The 16,977-nt window shown below is 39.3% G+C and overlaps 3 protein-coding genes across 5 annotated transcripts; all 3 read left to right on the top strand.

Moving 5' to 3' along the window:
* Positions 1-1,656: 1,656 nt before the first annotated feature.
* LOC122035817 (xylan glycosyltransferase MUCI21-like) lies at positions 1,657-6,124 on the top strand. 3 transcript variants are annotated; one of them, XM_042594938.1, is made up of 5 exons: positions 1,657-1,792; positions 1,908-2,335; positions 2,412-2,537; positions 2,607-3,164; positions 5,326-6,124. In XM_042594938.1, the coding sequence occupies exons 2-5, from the start codon at positions 2,116-2,118 to the stop codon at positions 6,012-6,014; spliced, it is 1,593 nt and encodes a 530-aa protein (XP_042450872.1). In that variant the 5' UTR covers positions 1,657-1,792; positions 1,908-2,115; the 3' UTR covers positions 6,015-6,124. The 3 variants fall into 3 exon arrangements, with proteins under 3 accessions (XP_042450872.1, XP_042450870.1, XP_042450871.1); XM_042594937.1 differs by having other exon boundaries at positions 1,671-1,822; XM_042594936.1 differs by having other exon boundaries at positions 1,664-2,335.
* Positions 6,125-6,152: 28 nt separating this feature from the next.
* LOC122035815 (kinesin-like protein KIN-14J) lies at positions 6,153-10,456 on the top strand. The gene is made up of 11 exons (XM_042594935.1): positions 6,153-6,542; positions 6,620-6,704; positions 6,779-7,129; positions 7,359-7,638; positions 7,745-7,906; positions 8,078-8,293; positions 8,387-8,424; positions 8,576-8,739; positions 8,867-8,980; positions 9,410-9,451; positions 9,545-10,456. Exons 1-11 carry the CDS (start codon positions 6,153-6,155, stop codon positions 10,364-10,366), a joined length of 2,664 nt encoding a protein of 887 aa, XP_042450869.1. The 3' UTR covers positions 10,367-10,456.
* Positions 10,457-11,267: 811 nt separating this feature from the next.
* On the top strand, positions 11,268-15,658 carry LOC122035813 (probable LRR receptor-like serine/threonine-protein kinase At1g67720). Its single transcript, XM_042594930.1, has 8 exons — positions 11,268-12,069; positions 12,860-13,311; positions 13,393-13,528; positions 13,609-13,680; positions 13,745-13,813; positions 13,896-13,967; positions 15,168-15,236; positions 15,322-15,658. The coding sequence occupies exons 1-8, from the start codon at positions 11,423-11,425 to the stop codon at positions 15,371-15,373; spliced, it is 1,569 nt and encodes a 522-aa protein (XP_042450864.1). The 5' UTR covers positions 11,268-11,422; the 3' UTR covers positions 15,374-15,658.
* Positions 15,659-16,977: the final 1,319 nt, after the last annotated feature.

The following is a 16,977-nucleotide window of genomic DNA, read 5'->3' on the forward strand; positions in this document are numbered from 1 at the left end:
TAATGTTGGAGTAAAAGACATTGAATAAATATTGATTTCTTTTATGTGAAAACAAATTTTATTGTGTATAAGGCTACGTTTGATTGGGCGTAATGTAATTGAACTTGTAATGCAATGTAATCTTGATTACATTACTACGTTTGGTAATGAAATGTATGTAATCTTTGATTACAAAGGTGATTACATTCTTTTGTTTAGTGTCCATTATTTTTATAAGGAATGTAATTTGTATTATTATAAAATGACAAAAATATCCTACGACTTCTATCGGCGGGCGCTACATCTTTGTCGGAGCTTGCGGTGGCTGCTGTCGTCGGCCGTCGGCCGTCGGTCGTCGGTCGCCGGTCGCCGGCGGACGTCGGTCGTCGCCGGTTGTCGGCCGTCGCCGGCGGCCGTCGGTCGTCGGTCGTCGCCGGCGGACGCCGGTCGTCGATCGTCGTTGGCAGACGCCGATCGTCGACCGTCGCTGGCGGACGCCGATCGTCGACCGTCGCTGGCGGACGCCGGTCGTCGGCCGTTACTGATCGTAATAACTACATTGATATTAACTCATATGTGATATTTGAGATAGATTTATGATTTTTTTTAAGTATCATAAATCAAAAAGTGCTCAAATGACATCATTAATAAGATCATTATCACATAAACTATATAAGCCTCAACCATCATTAATTAATTTAATGTTTGAATCTCATAATTAATAAATAATTTTTTTTAATGGACGGTTGACCTATGAATACTAGATTAATGAGTTATTTGTTATGAGTATTTTCTGTTAGTGAGAAACTTTTATGGATCAAAACGATCATTTTGAGAATTAATCAGGGTGTAGGTTAGATATCTAATATTAATTAAAAAAATTATAGTTAGTTGGTTAAATATTATATCTTATTATTTAATTAAGAATCTAAATCCTTAATTTTGATGAAACCTAAAATTAAGTCATGTTAATGTCTCTTTTTCACATTAAAAATAAATTTAAGGTTTATTAGTAATATGCATTGTCATGATTCTCTTTAGTCTCACATCTTAGGATTGATAACATTAAGAGAAGAGAAATTTCTATAAATACCTTGAAAATTGACAACATTAAGAATAGAGAAATTTTTATAAATATATTGAATCGACACCTTTTGGTTCAGATCAAGCTTCTCTTTACATTGCCAAAACACTATTTATAATAATTTTTAAAGAATTATAATAGAATTTATATTACTTTACATTTATTATTTACTTCCCTTAAGTCATTTTTATTTTTATTTTGTTTTTCAATTTGTCATTAGTTACGTTCCTTGTTGGGTCAAATCCACAGTAGGAAGCATCCAGACCCAATGCACTATCAGAGACCACTTAAAATATGCTCCAACACTGGCGTCAGTTCTCACCGGCTTGCCTTTGATTATCGCTATATGCATCAAAAACGCCCTTAAATATACGAATTCGTTGCGGCGTTGCTTTTGGGTGCAGCGACAGCAACAAAAGCAACAGCACAGTCAACTAACTCTATTAAAATTTTCCACACTTGCTGACCTACCGCCAATAATTCCCTTCGGCTAATGCCGCATTAGGTCCATAAGCTGGTCGGTCGAGCACGACCATCCAACTCCAAAGCCTTTCTTTAAAAAAACAACCAGCCGGTGAATCGAGTTGTCGATCGAACCGTTTCGCATTTTTTGGAGTCCATCAATGCGAAACGACGAGTGATGGAGGCGCAGCTGGCTCGCTCTTTTTAGAAGGAGAACGCACAAGAAGAAATCTGGCACCGCGTTCGCATGTGCTCTGCCGTCTTTGCGTCTGTTCTAAGACTGTGCCTATGATGACGGTTCTTGATTGCTGTTACTTCGCTTTCAGGTTTTTAACCAATCGATTTTTCTTACTGTTTCCTCGTAAATGTTTGGCATCTGCAGGGTTTTGATTGCTCGGTAGGTAAACAGTTCTTCTCACGAGCCGCATGCCATCTGTGAATGCCTTCTTTTCATGTGACTGAGAATCGAGCTTGCCTCGGAAGCCAATCCATCATCTACTTCTTCTTCGTCGGAATCGAAATCGAAATTTCTAAAGCGATGGAGGTCTGGTAGATACCGCCGCCACAAGGTGGAGAAGGAAGGAAGGAGCATGAACCGTCAGCAGAGGCCGATGGCCGCCGCCGCCGCCTTGCTTCCGCCGGGGAAATCGACGCCGGAAAAGGAGAGGAAGAGTAATTCCGTCCACCGCCTGTTTCCTTTGCTGCTCCTCACGCTGTATGCGATCGCCTCGGTGCTTCGACTCGCTTTGTCGTCCCCGTTTCCTACCGCCTTCGTGCAGCCGTCCGCTTCTTCTTCTTCTTCTTCGACATGTAAGAATCCCTCAATTGTGCTTCCGAATTAAGCCTTTCCCGATTTCGATTCCGGCTGCAATTCGCTCTTATCTAGTCTCCGCGGAGTCGAGGCAAGAAGCGGAATCTTTGAAGACTCATATTCCGTCGGAGACCCACCACGTCCGGGCCGAAGAGGAGAATCCGGTGCCGGCGCCGCCTCCGTGCTCTGCTCTCATCGATGGTAACCAGTCGCGAAAAGGTTAATTTGACATGGGAAATTGGCGTTTCTGATTTTGTTTTGGTCGTGAAGGAACCGCCGTTGCCAGAAACGAGGCGGCGGCGTTCGTTTGCTGCGACCGGAGCCACATCCGGAGCGATCTCTGCTACGCCAGGGGCGACATCCGCACCGATTCCGCCTCCTCGTCGGTGCTGGTGCACGGAATGACATCGGCGGCGGAGGCAATCCGGCCGTACACGCGGAAGTGGGACCCGGCAATCACGAGGACGATTCAGGAGATTTCGATCCGCCCGGCGAACGGCAGCCGGAGGGCGTGCGACGTGCGGCACGAGGGCGTGCCGGCGCTGCTGTTCTCCAACGGCGGCTACACCGGGAACCTGTACCACGAGTTCAGCGACGGGCTGATCCCGCTGTACGTGACGGCGCAGCGGTTCCGCGGAGAGGTGGTGCTGGTGGTGGCGGAGTACCGGCCGTGGTGGCTCGCCCGGTACCGCCCCCTGCTGGAGCGCCTGACCAAGTACAAGATGGTGGATTTCAGTCGCGACAACCGCGTCCACTGCTTCTCGGAGATGATCGTCGGCCTGCGGATCCACGGCGAGCTCATCATCGACCCGTGGCTGATGCCCAACGGTACGCCTCCGTTCAATCACTTCTAATTCTTTTAGCAACCTGTCTGAGGTGGCAAGTGGCTTGAGGTCGGGCATAAATCTCCTTACCCAGTATAACTCACCCTATCATTCCCTTAGCATCTCAGTCACTTATAATTTACCTCCGCCTCTCTATGTAATTTGAAGTGGGCCAGCGGATACACTAGGGCGATCGCTTTGCCTTTTACCACTAGAGTATATTTAGTTTCAAATAGGAATCAAAGGAGTTTAGATTATCTGTCCTTAAATTTTTCTATCCTTATATCCCTTTATTGATTGGACGGACCAGATTACATCTCAAGGATATCTTATATATTATGAGAATACTGCACACATCTTAAGTATGACATGATGTCTTGAGATGTAATCTGGTCTGTCTGATCGGCAAGAGATATGAAGACAGAGAAATTTGAAGACAGAGGATCCGAACTAGAATCAAATGTAAGAAGTAGTAAAAAGATAATTAGACTCCCTACTAGTCTAACACTATGTCGCAAATCATTTAAAGGAAGGTAAAGTCAGTTTTTCCTTGAGATCAGTCTATCTAAAATTAATTCATATCTCATTTTAGTAAATCTGTCCCTCTAACTAACTAACCATCCGTGAGAACAAAATTAAGGTTAGAGAATATACCATCAACCAGATTGTTTTTGCATTGTGTTTACTTGGACGGAAGAAAAACAATAGAAGAGAAATATAGCAGTTTAGTGAGTATTTATTAGGGACTCTTACATGATAAATAAAAAAAAGAAAGTAGGGCAAACAAGCAAATTTTCCTATCTATTTTGATAGAAGAAGGTAATACTGATCCCCTTTTTATTTTTGGTTCTTAATGAGTTTTTTTTTTGTTATTTTTTTTCTTTTTTGACAAATCTAACCAAAGGAAACTTCTCTTCGTTTCCTTCTTCCTTCATTCCTGTTGTTCCTTTTTTTTCTTTTCTTTTTCATTCATTTCTCATTATTGTTACTTTCTTTTAGTTTTTGCTATCACTCAAGTAGGCACCTTGGGTTTGTTTAGTCTCTCAAGAGGGGGAAAAAAACTTTTTCCTCTTAACCAAGATAAAAAGAAATCTTTCCTTCATTTACCCAAGCAAATCACACAATAGAAAGAAAATTTTCTTTTGCTTTCATCCAGAACCCTACGGAGAAATGAAAAAAAAAACACACACACAAATATTGTCATGCAACTCTTATGGTTGCACTTAGCTTCTCGGGAGATGGTAAAAAATGAGATGGACTTCCTATGTAATGAGAAATCAAATCTCATTTAGGATATATGACATTAGGATTTAATCGAGTGAGTTCGGGCACCTACTAAAAAGACAGCGTGACAAATACAATATAACTATGACACTTTAAGCTATGGTCAAGGATGGCTAATATCAAATAGGGACAAGAGATGGCATTATGAGCGAGATATTGAACATGTGAGACTTTAAGGCAACTAGACAAGCAATGGCATTAATTAAAGAAGTGCTCAAGTATCAGTAACGGACAAAGGATGTACACGGACCATAGAAGACAAACAATCCAAAAACAGACAAAGGAGATGAGATTGTTTAAGAGACAAGGCATAACCTCACAATGTTTTATTTTTCATATTAGTTTTTTCTCTCCCTCACTTTCTTTTCTTTATTTTTTTTTCCTTTTGCCTTTTTCTATATCACTTTCCTTATCTCACTTTATTTTTCTAGGATAATCTTCAGGTTTATAAAATCAGGAAGAGAATAAGAAATACATATCACTTTCATTCAATTTTTCTTTTAGGATTTTATCAGAGACAAACAAATCACTGAATTCACACAAAATCTTTAAAAAAAAAAAACAGCTGGCAATCCATGGCTGCAAGCACATCGATTGAGGAGGCGTGATTCCTACGGTAACAGAACATGCCCGCGGGTCCGCTCTCGATCGCGCACGCCGGCACAAGTGCGGCGAAATGTCGCTCTCGCCGCTCTGGTCGGCGGCCTGCCTTCTCTACTCTCTCTATCATGATATTCGGTTTGATGGAAGTAGCTCAACGACCTTCGTTTCCTTTCCTTTCCTTCATGCTAGACTTGATTCGTCACTCTATGCGGTTAATAGATAGATCAGTTTGACCCACGACTTTTTGTTTTATCCTTTCTATTTCAAACCGAATGTAGGTAACAGCGTTCGGGACTTCCAGGCGCTCCTCCTCGAAGGCTACAACGCCGTGGCCCGGTCCAATCCCTCGCTTCCGGCCCCGGAGTCCCCGCCGTTCCTCCGGTCCCTGGTTCGGTCCACGCGCCGCGAGCCGGCGGGGCGATGCTCCCGCAGCCGGCGGCCGAGGATCGCGGTGTTCGTGCGCAAAGGCTGCCGGGTGCTGGTGAACCTGCGGGAGCTTGTCCGGGCGTGCCAGCGAACCGGGTTCGACGTCCAAATCATCGAGCCCAGGCGCGGCACCCCGTTGGACGTGATCCACCGCGCCCTCGCCCCCGCCGACGCCATGCTCGCCGTCCACGGCGCCGCCGTGACCCACTTCCTCTTCATGCGCCCCTCGTCGGCGCTCATTCAGGTGGTGGCGCTGGGGCTGGAGAAGCCGGCCGAGGAGTTCTACGGCGAACCGGCCCGGCGGCTGGGGCTGGAGTACATGGCGTACAAAATAACGCCCGAGGAGAGCACCTTGTCGAAGCTCTACGATCGGCGAAGCGCCGTGCTGGTCAACACCAGCGTCATCACCGACAGAGGGTGGCAGGAGATGAAGAAGATCTACCTCGATAAACAAAATGTCAAACTGAATCTTACCAGATTCGGTAAGGTTCTTGCTAAAGCTTACAGCCATGTTTGTGTAGCACGATCAGGAATTGAATGATATTAGATGATGAATCGCATTAGTTTGTAATTGATACGCTTCTATTCTTTTGTTTGTAAGTCCGATTCAAGTGTATTTTTTATTTGAGACTCAAATTAACTTTGTAAAGGTCGACTATGACAAAAATAGAAGTATATAATGATTTTTTATTTAAATAAAAAAAATAGAACGCAAGAGTTGTTAATTTGTAAAGGTGACTTTGAACTGGAGAAAATCTTGACCGTTCATCATCTTTCATTTTCCAACGGTCCTCACGAGAGAAATTCAAATTTCGAAACGGCAATAAAGGCAAACGCTCCCGTATCGACTAGCCGTTATTTGAAAACCCTACCGGCCCAACCTTCTTCGCGTCGTCCGAGTCTGGATCGTCATTCCGCCATCACTCCAGATCCAATGGAAGAAGCTCCCATTTCGCCCTCTTCTCCTCGCTCTCCCGTGCAGGAAGACGCTCCTATGGCTCCTGGCGAAGCTTCGGCACAGGAAGCGAAGGAGAACACGAAGCAAGAATCGATCGACAATATCGTCCAGGTAATTAATCTTTTTTTTCCCTTCGATCTGAGATTTTTTTTCTTCGATCTCACTTTATTTTGTTCCAATTTCTGCAGGCGATCAGAGATGAATGCCTCGTTCCGTCTCCGGTTCTTAAGGGGGTCCCTCTCCCTGATCTCTCGTCTGCGTTGCTTCTTATTGGTAACGATCCGCTTCCTCCCTCAATCAGTCGAGAGTTTTCTTGCAGCTCCTTAGTGTTATTGACGTGTTTGCAGGGAGAAAGTACAACACGCTGACGGAGGCTAATCAGGGGCTAAGGGAGGAGTGCGAACACCTGAGGAAGAAGTGTGCCGAGGAATGTGAACCTAAATACGATATTTTGAAGAAGAAGTACACTGACGAACGTGAAGAGAGGAAGAGGCTGTACAATGAGGTCATAGAGCTCAAGGGTAACATCAGGGTGTATTGCAGATGCAGGCCGCTGAGCTTGGAAGAGATCGCCAAAGGATCTTCCTGTGTGGTGGATTTTGACCCCGCACAGGACACTGAACTCCGAATCATCTGCACTGACTCATCCAAGAAGCAATTTAAGTTTGATCATATTTTTGGACATAAAGATGACCAAGGTAGAAATTTATTTTTTTAAATTTCATTTTTTATTTTATTTTTGAAGATTTGTTTCGTCCAAAGCTGCAGTTTTTGATTCTTGATAAATTTTGATTTCCGTGGCATAGTCATTCCCCCATCTGGAAACAAAATCTTCGAGAATGAGACTTCTTGATGCCAAATTTATTTATACTGAGTGTCAAATGTTATCTAGCTTCAAATTCATGATTAGGAATCTTGTGGTTGCAGATGCTGTCTTCAAAGAGACATTGCCAATCGTGAAATCGGTGTTGGATGGCTTCAATGTTTGCATTTTTGCTTATGGACAGACCGGATCCGGAAAGACTTTCACAATGGAAGGGATTCCAGAGAATAGAGGCGTTAATTACAGAGCGTTAGAAGAATTGTTCAAAATTTCTGGACAGAGAAGCTCTCTCATGAGATATGAATTTTATGTCAGTATGTTGGAGGTTTATAATGAGAAGATCAGAGATCTTCTTGCAGATGGTCCAGACCAACTCTCAAAGAGGTAGAATTATCCTGGAAGGATTTGTAATCATGCATGATTGAAAACTGGTTTGTTACCTCTTGCAAAGTAAAGGTTCAATTTGTTGGGCTTTGTTTGTTTTCTCAAGGTTGGATATAAAGCAAGCATCAGATGGGACGCAAGATGTGCCTGGCCTTTTAGAACCTCAAGTTGGCAGCATAGATGAGGTCTGGGAAATTCTGATAAATGGAGGAAGAAATAGATCTGTGGGGTCAACAAACGCTAACGAGCTGAGTAGCCGCTCTCACTCGTGAGTTTCTTCCAGTATTCCATTCAAATTATGCTTTTTGTTTGATTATGATCCTTCTTTACATTCTCATTTATAGAAAGATTGTTAGATTGCTGCATGACATTTTTAAATCACTTATAAATTTTCTTATTATGATGACCAGCATGCTTATTATATTAAAGCTTTCTGCAGCTTGGTGAGGGTAACTATTAAGGGTGAAAGTTTTGTAGATGGTCAAAAGTTCACAAGTAGATTGTGGTTGGTTGATTTAGCTGGTAGTGAGCGTCTTGGCAAGATTGAAGTAGAAGGAGAGAGGCTGAAGGAATCTCAATTCATCAATAAGTCTCTATCAGCTTTGGGAGATGTGATCTCTGCTCTTGCCTCCAAGAACCCACATATTCCATATAGGTTCCTTCTAATGCTCATAGTCATATGCTTCTATTTTACTATCTAAACTAGTTTGAATTTTTCATTGTACTAAAGGAGAGATGTATTTTGCAGGAACTCTAAGCTAACACATTTGCTCCAGAGCTCTCTAGGTGAGAAAAAACCTTAAGAATAGTATAACATCTAGCTTTGATGATCTTGTTGTTTAGGTTCAAAAACAACAGCTAGTTTATACCGTTATTTTTTATTGCCAGAAGAAAATTTGACGCATTACCCTTCACTGATAATTTTCATTCACAATAGGAGGAGATTGCAAGACACTCATGTTTGCACAGATTAGCCCAAGTTCAGCAGATTTAGGTGAAACATTATGCTCACTAAACTTTGCTAGCAGAGTCCGAGGCATTGAGCATGGTCCTGTTCGAAAGCAGACAGATTTCGCAGAGAGTTTCAAGCTTAAACAAATGGTATATCTGTTTCTACTGCATATTGGGCTACTGTTGCTAGTTTTAAAATTTTGTTCTATTTGGCAATACATATACAGATTTTGTATCTTCTGCAATTATGTGATGCCTAATAAGAGTTATTGTACAGGCTGATAAGCTCCTTCAAAGTGAAAAAGAAAACATAAGGTTGAATGAAGGCTTGCAATTGATGCAGCTTAAATACGCATCTCGGGAGAATGTTTTCAAAACTTTGCAAGATAAGGTAGTAATATGAACTTCAGATCCTATAGAAGTCTTGCTCATAGGTTATAAAAGATGATGCTATATAGTCTATTGTAGGTGCAGTCATATGGCGTTCTCCTTTCTAGATACTGCTAAAATTGATCAGATGTATCATCCATAATTATTCATCTAATTTTAAAGCCAACCTAGTGCAAAAAAGTAAAGTTAGTCATAACAAAGTTGTAGTGAACAAATTGCTCACACACTTATTAGTCTAGCTTATGAGGAACTTGAATGGCCTCAAGAAGGTGATCCAACTGATAGTAATTGAACCAAATGAAGATAGTGTGAATAAATTATTTTATATATTTCAAAAAAAATCATAATAATCTACTATACACCATGCATCATTATATTTAGTTTCTTTCAATTCACAGTTGCCTTATAGCAGATTATTTCAAATGTGCAGATCAGAGAAGCTGAGCAAACAAGTAAAAATTACCAGCAAAAGGTCATTTTCAATCTCTATTTACAGCATCTTTAATTTTCCTTCTGTAAGCAACAAATTACTTTATATCCATATTGACTATTTTATTCTATTCAGGTAAGAGAACTGGAGAATCAATTAAATGGTAATAGGACAACCAAGAAGGATGCTGCAAAGTTCCCAAAGCCTCCCGTGGCTCCTTTAAGAGGGAGGCCTCCTTTACAAAGAATCACCAATCAGTTGTCACCCTCAGGACGTCAAACAAGTAGAGGTGCCCATCCAGTAATAGATAAAGAGAATAGTCTATTAACAAATAAAACTTCTGGGGAAGATTTAGTTAAATCTCTGCACAGAGCAAGAAGAATAACGTTGGCACCAGTAATGCGTAATGTACCAGCTCAACCCAAGAGGAGGGCCTCTATTGCAATTTTGCAAGATACAACACAAAGAGCACAAGCACTGCCTGTAGCTAGACACCAAAACATCTCTGGTAATACCCAGTTTTCGCATCTTATGATCCCAAAGAGGAGGTCGTTGGCTAGCTTTACTCCGATCAGAGGGTCTCTTGGAGCAGCAACTACTCCAGACAAGTCAAATTTTAGCACATTGGCATCTAGTAGCAAGTACAGAAGCCCATCTCGATTTCAAGCATTCTCCAAATCGATGATTCCAACATTTTCTTCCCCTCACCAAAGGCTTCGACTAACTTCGAGCCCCACCAATGCTGAGCACTTGGATGGTGCACACCATACTACAAACAAGCTATGCTTCAGTGTGCAGAAGAGAGTCATTGTCAGTTCTCCAGCTCGACCAAAACAATTCATGCATCAGGGGCACACGATGTTTAATCAAGTTTTAAGGGGTGGAAATCTTGTTGGAAGGCTGCAGGGTACCGCTCAGAGAGTCTTGTGCAAGAACAAACGACGGTCTGTAATCTAGATTTCTGCAAAAATGAAACAACTATTGTTCTTAGCTCTTCTCCAATATCAAACATGATAGGTAGTGCATTTTTACTACCATTTGGATTTATTGCTGTTAATATTGTGTCCTTAATTAACTTTGAATTTCTTCTTGAAGCATCCTATGTTTTTCAACTAGATTATAATGAGACATTCGTTAGTGTAGTACATGTGCAATACAATTACAAGTATAAATGTTGCAGTATTAGGCACAACCATAAATCTAACACCACACCCGTCTTATTTAGCAATATATATACCTTCAAATTTTATGGAATGTAATTAAACCAAATGTTACTCAATTATGATAAATTGCATTTATATCTTAAAATATATACTATTTTCCATTTTTAAGATTTATTTTTATAAAATATTAATCCTAATAAAACACACCATCTAGCAACTCTTTAAATCCTAAACCTATATCCTAAAATAAGTTTGAATTTATCCAATTGCATAAAACATCCATATTTTTAACTTTTGAAGGCTAAAGTCCCCTTTATCCATGGATGATAAAATTTTGATTTACAGTAATATTTAAAAATAATATATTAGTTTTGTTATAATTTTGATTAGTGAAGGATAATAATTCAGCATATAAAAAAAAATTAAAATGACATTATTGAGATATAACAATGCTTTTATATGATTATTTAACTGAAAAAAATATACTCATGTTTTATCTTTTGGTGAAATATGATTTTATTCAGTATGATACTAAATATTAGAATAAAATAGATATTTTAGTTTTATAAAAAAATAAAATGAATAAAAATATTTTGTTATTAATAAAATTTTAATGCATTTTTAAAAATTGTTAAATTAGGGGGATATTTTTACAAGTTTCCTAAAAGATAAAGAGAGCATTATGCAATCTGTTAGTCAGACTGTTTTCTCTTAACCCACCTGTTTCTTCCCGTCGACGATGTCTGACCTCGACCCTTCCCCAGCGTTTGACCTCGTCTTCCATTTTACTTCTCCATCAATTCGCTGAAATCTTCTCCAATTCGTCCAAACGCAAACTGATACGAACGGAATGGCGAGATCTGCCTCACTTCTCTTCCTCGTATTCCTGCTTTCTTCCCCTCTCTACTTCGTGTCCGTGCTCTGCCAATCGTCGCTCAGTCGGTTGTTCATCGACTGCGGATCGACCTCCAACATCCCCACTCCCGACGGCCTCGGGTGGATTTCCGACATATACATCGACGTCGGCCGTAATCACAACCTCACCCTGCCGAACCTCCACCCCGTCCTCTCCACCCTCCGCTCCTTCCCCATCCGCTCCGACCTCGACTCCCCCCTCAAGTTCTGCTACGTCCTCCCAACCAACCCCGGTGGCCGCTACCTCGTCCGCACTACCTACTTCTATGGCGGCTTTGATAACGGCTCCGCGCCGCCCGTTTTCGATCAGATCGTAGACGGCACTTTCTGGACCACCGTCAACACCACCGCTGACTACGCCGCCGGCATGGCCTCCTACTATGAGGGCGTCTTCTTGGCGGCGGGTAAGAAGAACATGAGAGTGTGCGTTGCCGCCAACACCTACACCACCTCTGATCCCTTCATCTCCGCCCTGGAGATGATCTTGTTGGACGATTCGGTTTATAATGGCACGGATTTTGGGAAGTACGCCATGGGCCTCATCGCGAGGAGCAGCTTTGGATCCGCTGGTTCGATTATAAGGTAAAATGAATTTCCTTTCTGGTTATTAATCTTATTCTTATGTGCATAGTATCAACGTTTTAGCCAGTTTCCTTGCCACATTATTGTAAAAAATAAACAAGATTGAAGAAACAATTAGGAAAGTAGAACATCTAAATATGGCATATTATTTGTATTTGTCATGCTGTCGGGGTGGGAGGAGGTGTCATTAGGTTTCCCTAATTTCCAATTTCGTAGTAGGAACCCTAATTGATCTAATTAAATTTGACCTCACGGATAGTATCAATGTTTTTAGCCTGCTGGTTCCTCGCCTTTTCCTCGATTTCCAATTTACATGTAGAAACCCTAATTGACTTATTATATAAAAAATGACCTCATGCTCAGAGAGATAAGTGGCAATGCAATACACATTACAAGTATAAATAAGCTACTAAAATGGAAGGCATTTTGTTTTCAAAGTGACATTTAACATATTGCAACATGAAATCAATAGGTTCATTGTATGAAGTCTTATAATGAATCAATCATGTAAAGCTCTGCATTTAATATATGGCCAAGTAAGATCCATGATATCTAATTGTCTAGGAGCTCTCTCCTTGCGTTGATCCTAAATGAAAAAAGATTTAGAAATGAAAATAAGAAAAGTATAAGTTAATTGTATCTTTTTTATAATACAATTGTGATTTGTGAGGTGCATAAAATGTTGTCATCTATGGTACTTGCCACTTGAAGGATGATTTATACTTTTACATATGTATGAACTGTATCTATGTTATTTCGTCTGTTGAACAAAGTTTTACGTGCTTGGTAGATACCCAGATGACAGATTTGACAGATACTGGCAGCCATTTTCTGATAGCACACATGCAAAATCTAGCACCCATAATATCACAACAGCTGATTTTTGGAACCTTCCTCCCGCTGTTGTCTTTAACACTGCCATGGTAGCAGATCAAGGGAAACCATTGGTGTTACTGTGGCCTCCTAATTCTCTTCCAGATGCTATCTATTATATTGCTCTTTACTTTGCTGATACATCATCACTCCAGAGCACCAGGACATTCAATGTCTTTGTAAATAACTACAGCTTCTACTCAAATCTAACAGTCTCATCATCTGGCCTTGTTGTTTTCTCAAACCAATGGAATCTCTCTGGCCAAACAATGGTTACATTGACTCCTGGATCTCCTGGTACACCATTAATAAGTGCCGGAGAGGTTTTTGGTCTTTTCTTGATTGGAAATCTGACAGTTACAAGAGATGGTATGTCTTCTGATCCTTCTATTACATGTTATTTATATACTGTCATTTGTCATCTTTTCTGTAATTGTATATTTGTTGCAGTCATTGCAATGGAACAAATCAGAGAAAATATTATTTCTCCACCACCTGGTTGGAGTGGTGATCCTTGTATGCCACAAGATTATTCTTGGGTTGGAGTAACCTGCTCTTATGGGCTCCAAATACGTGTTGTCTCTCTGTAAGTTGGGCTTATTTATGAAATCTAAAATATATCCACGTCTTGTCACAATTAACAAACTAGGAAATCTTTTCTAACAGGAATCTTTCAAGTATGGGCTTAAATGGATCTATTTCACTTTATATCTCCAATCTGACAGCACTAACTAATGTGTAGGTATCCATATTAGATAATTGGAATTTGAAAATACCCTAGCTTACAGTGTCCAGCTTGCAGATCTTTGGCCAATAATAATTTTACAGGACACATTCCAAACCTAAGTAGATTGAGAAATCTTGAAAAATTGTAAGTGGCGTCTTTTAACTTTTCCTTCTCTTTTCTCATTGATTTCCTAATAATTTTACTTATGTTTTTATTTTTGTTGAAGACACTTGCAGGACAATCAGTTTACAGGAACCATTACTCTACCATTTGCAAATCTAGCAAAACTGCAAGAACTGTAAGTAGCATGCATTATTGTGTTGCCTGCAGTATAATGCTTTCTTCTTTCTGTCTAGCAAAGATTTAATTTTTATTTTTTTTTCCTTTCTACTTATGTTAAGGATGTTGTATTTTTTAATCACTATTAATGTCTTTCTTTGTGAGCACAAGTAATGCTCCATGTTAATTTTAGTCATATCTAAATTGCAGATTTCCCCAGGTTATCATACTCACACTTAGTAATTGATAAGTTTTGTTAGTTTAGAGTATTCCAGTGTGTTTTTATCGTCCTGATTGTGTTTAACAAGAATGCTTATATTATGTGTACATGTGAATTAGGCTTGTATAAATTATGACTTCTGCTGCTTGTGTTCTCCATTTGCAAATATACAGTTGGATGCTTCAGATGACAAATATATGCAATATGCAGCTTAAATAAATGTAGAACACACATCCAAACCATGAATTGAAGATTCAGTTTGCACAATTTGTTAACATAACCTGTTACAACAAACAAGCGAATTTAGATAAGTTCCACAATTGTGTCATTCCTCAGCCTAGGTTTTTACCTGAGATTATTTTTTGTTCTTTTTTAAACTTACAATTCAAGAGATTTCAAAGTTTTCAATGGTTTTGTGAATCACGATGGTTGGCAGTTTGCTTCTTGTTTCCTCCTACATCTCCTTAGTTCTTCGACAAAGTTCATCCTAGTTTCAAGCCTGAAGCAATTTTATGCAAGTTGACAATTTCCTAATTATCTCTCGCAGAAGCCGGCTAATGAAAATCCCTTTAGTGATGAAGGTTCGACAAATACTATAGAGATTCTCACCAAACCTAAAATAAAAACTAGTCCTTGCAACCAAGCACTCAGTTCATGCACCAACGGATATTGTAACCAATCTCTTGTATATCCTGGAGTTGAAGCCGGCCTAATATGATTGGCCATGATGCTTGGGTAATGGTTGCAGACAGACTCACAGATGACTCTCATTATATCTTATTTACTAACACTAATATGTTTTTCTTTCTTCTGAATGGTTGCTTAATTGCATGATGTTATGCCCATGGACAATGCTCAACTTGCTAACTTCCAACTGTTGCATGCATCTTTTCTGGGCTCTATATTATGTGTTGCTCATAATGCTAAATTTCCTTTCCTGTTCGTCCATGTTTCTTTCTGTTGCTTGTTTTCCTTACAGGTTTGATTTTCTTTTTGCAGCTACATAGAAAACAATAACCTGACTGGTGAAATTCCTCCAAGCCTCTTCAGAGACGGACTGGATTTTAGGTATGTGATCTGTTATTGTCTTGTCCGAAAAGATTGTGGGTTTCTCATGTTTTCATAATTCAGGTCCCATTTATTTTACCAACAGGTATTTACCTGGGAATAACTTTTCTTCTGTCCCTCCGCCTCCAAACATGTGAAATAAATTTTGCTCATCCCAAGGTTTTAACACGGTAAGCTATCATGTTTGAAAGATGCATTCTCGATTCATCTGACATTTGAAGTGCAAGCTTGAAAATGTTTGCGCAAAATGCTAGTGTGAATATATTAGTAAAAAGTTCCTAAATTCTGTGCTAGTGTATAAAATAGTTTTTTTTCAGACCCATTTTCCCCTTTAAATTAATTGGAGATTATTCGACTTCATTGGTTCATTGGTGTCTTGTAGATACGTAAATTCAAAGTGAAATCCTTCTATTGTTGACTTATTGTGTCTCAAAATTTCAAAGATGCCTGTGATATCTATTCTTGGATGTAGTTTCAGTCCTCGTGGAATAATTGTGATATTGATGGCAAAACTACTACTAGCCATTGTTAAAATTATTTGTTGGATCAAAGGAGAATAAGCATTTGGGTATGAAATTCAATATAGGATCCACTAAAACTCCAGTGGTGTTCGAGTATCTGATTCTCTTGACTAAGTGATCTCCAAAGATACGGTGAATATCAGATGAGTATGGAATGATCTTGTTTATTCGAAGCAACTTATAAATCTATTTTCTTCCCTTATTAGCAAAATTATGGTATAGAAGCTAGTGGATCTTGGTTGAGTATGAAATGCGTTGTTTCTCATAGCCATTGTTTGAACTACTAAGGTCTCATCCACAATGCTCTCAATAGATGTGCACTACATCTACCTTTGGAGCAGGGACGGAGCCAAAGGAGGGGTGATGGCGGCGGTCATCCTCCCTCCACTTAATTTTTAAGTATAAAAAATATATGAGATATAGAAATAGGGGATGAAAGAGAGGTGAATGGGAGGTAACGATTGTCTCCCCTCAATATAAATAGTAAATTGCTTTTCCCTCCTCCTGATGTGACACCGCACCCCTCTCCCCTCCTCTCTCTCTCCCTATCTAATGACAGTTCTATCCTTTAATTTTTCTTTATTTTTTTCAATTTTATTTAATTTTATTTTTTAAAATAATTTTATTTATCATTTTTTCATCAATATTTATATATTTTTTAATTTTATTTTTAAATTAATTTTGTTTATTATTTTTTAATTTAATTTTATTTTTTAAATTAATTTAGTTTATTATTTTTTTATCAATACTTATATATTTTTTAATTAATTTTAATTATTATTTTTTAAAATTTTAATTAATTTTATTTTTTAATCAATTTTATTTATTATTTATATATATATATATATACATATATTTTTCAAAACACCCCCTCCCTTTAAATTATGCATCTTCAACTCCCTTGACACATGTCAAAAATCTTTTATCCTTTTAAATTACTTTACTTCCAACCCTTGATACATATTAAAAATCTTTCAATCCCCTCGGATGGGTCTAGTGGCTAGCGCATGAGGTCTCCAAACTTTGACACATGTCAAAACACTTCTCTCCCTTTAAATTATCCCCTCCAATGCTTGATACATGCAAGAACCTCTCCTCCTCTTAAATTACTCATCCTTCGAGCTTCAAGTACTGATAACTCCTAAAATTTATAACTAAAAATAGACAAAAGATTATAAATATATAATAAAAAATTATTAAAAAATAAAATTGATTAAAAT

The sequence above is a fragment of the Zingiber officinale genome, unplaced genomic scaffold (assembly GCF_018446385.1).
Source record: "Zingiber officinale cultivar Zhangliang unplaced genomic scaffold, Zo_v1.1 ctg113, whole genome shotgun sequence".
In the NCBI taxonomy this organism is placed as follows: Eukaryota; Viridiplantae; Streptophyta; class Magnoliopsida; order Zingiberales; family Zingiberaceae; genus Zingiber; species Zingiber officinale.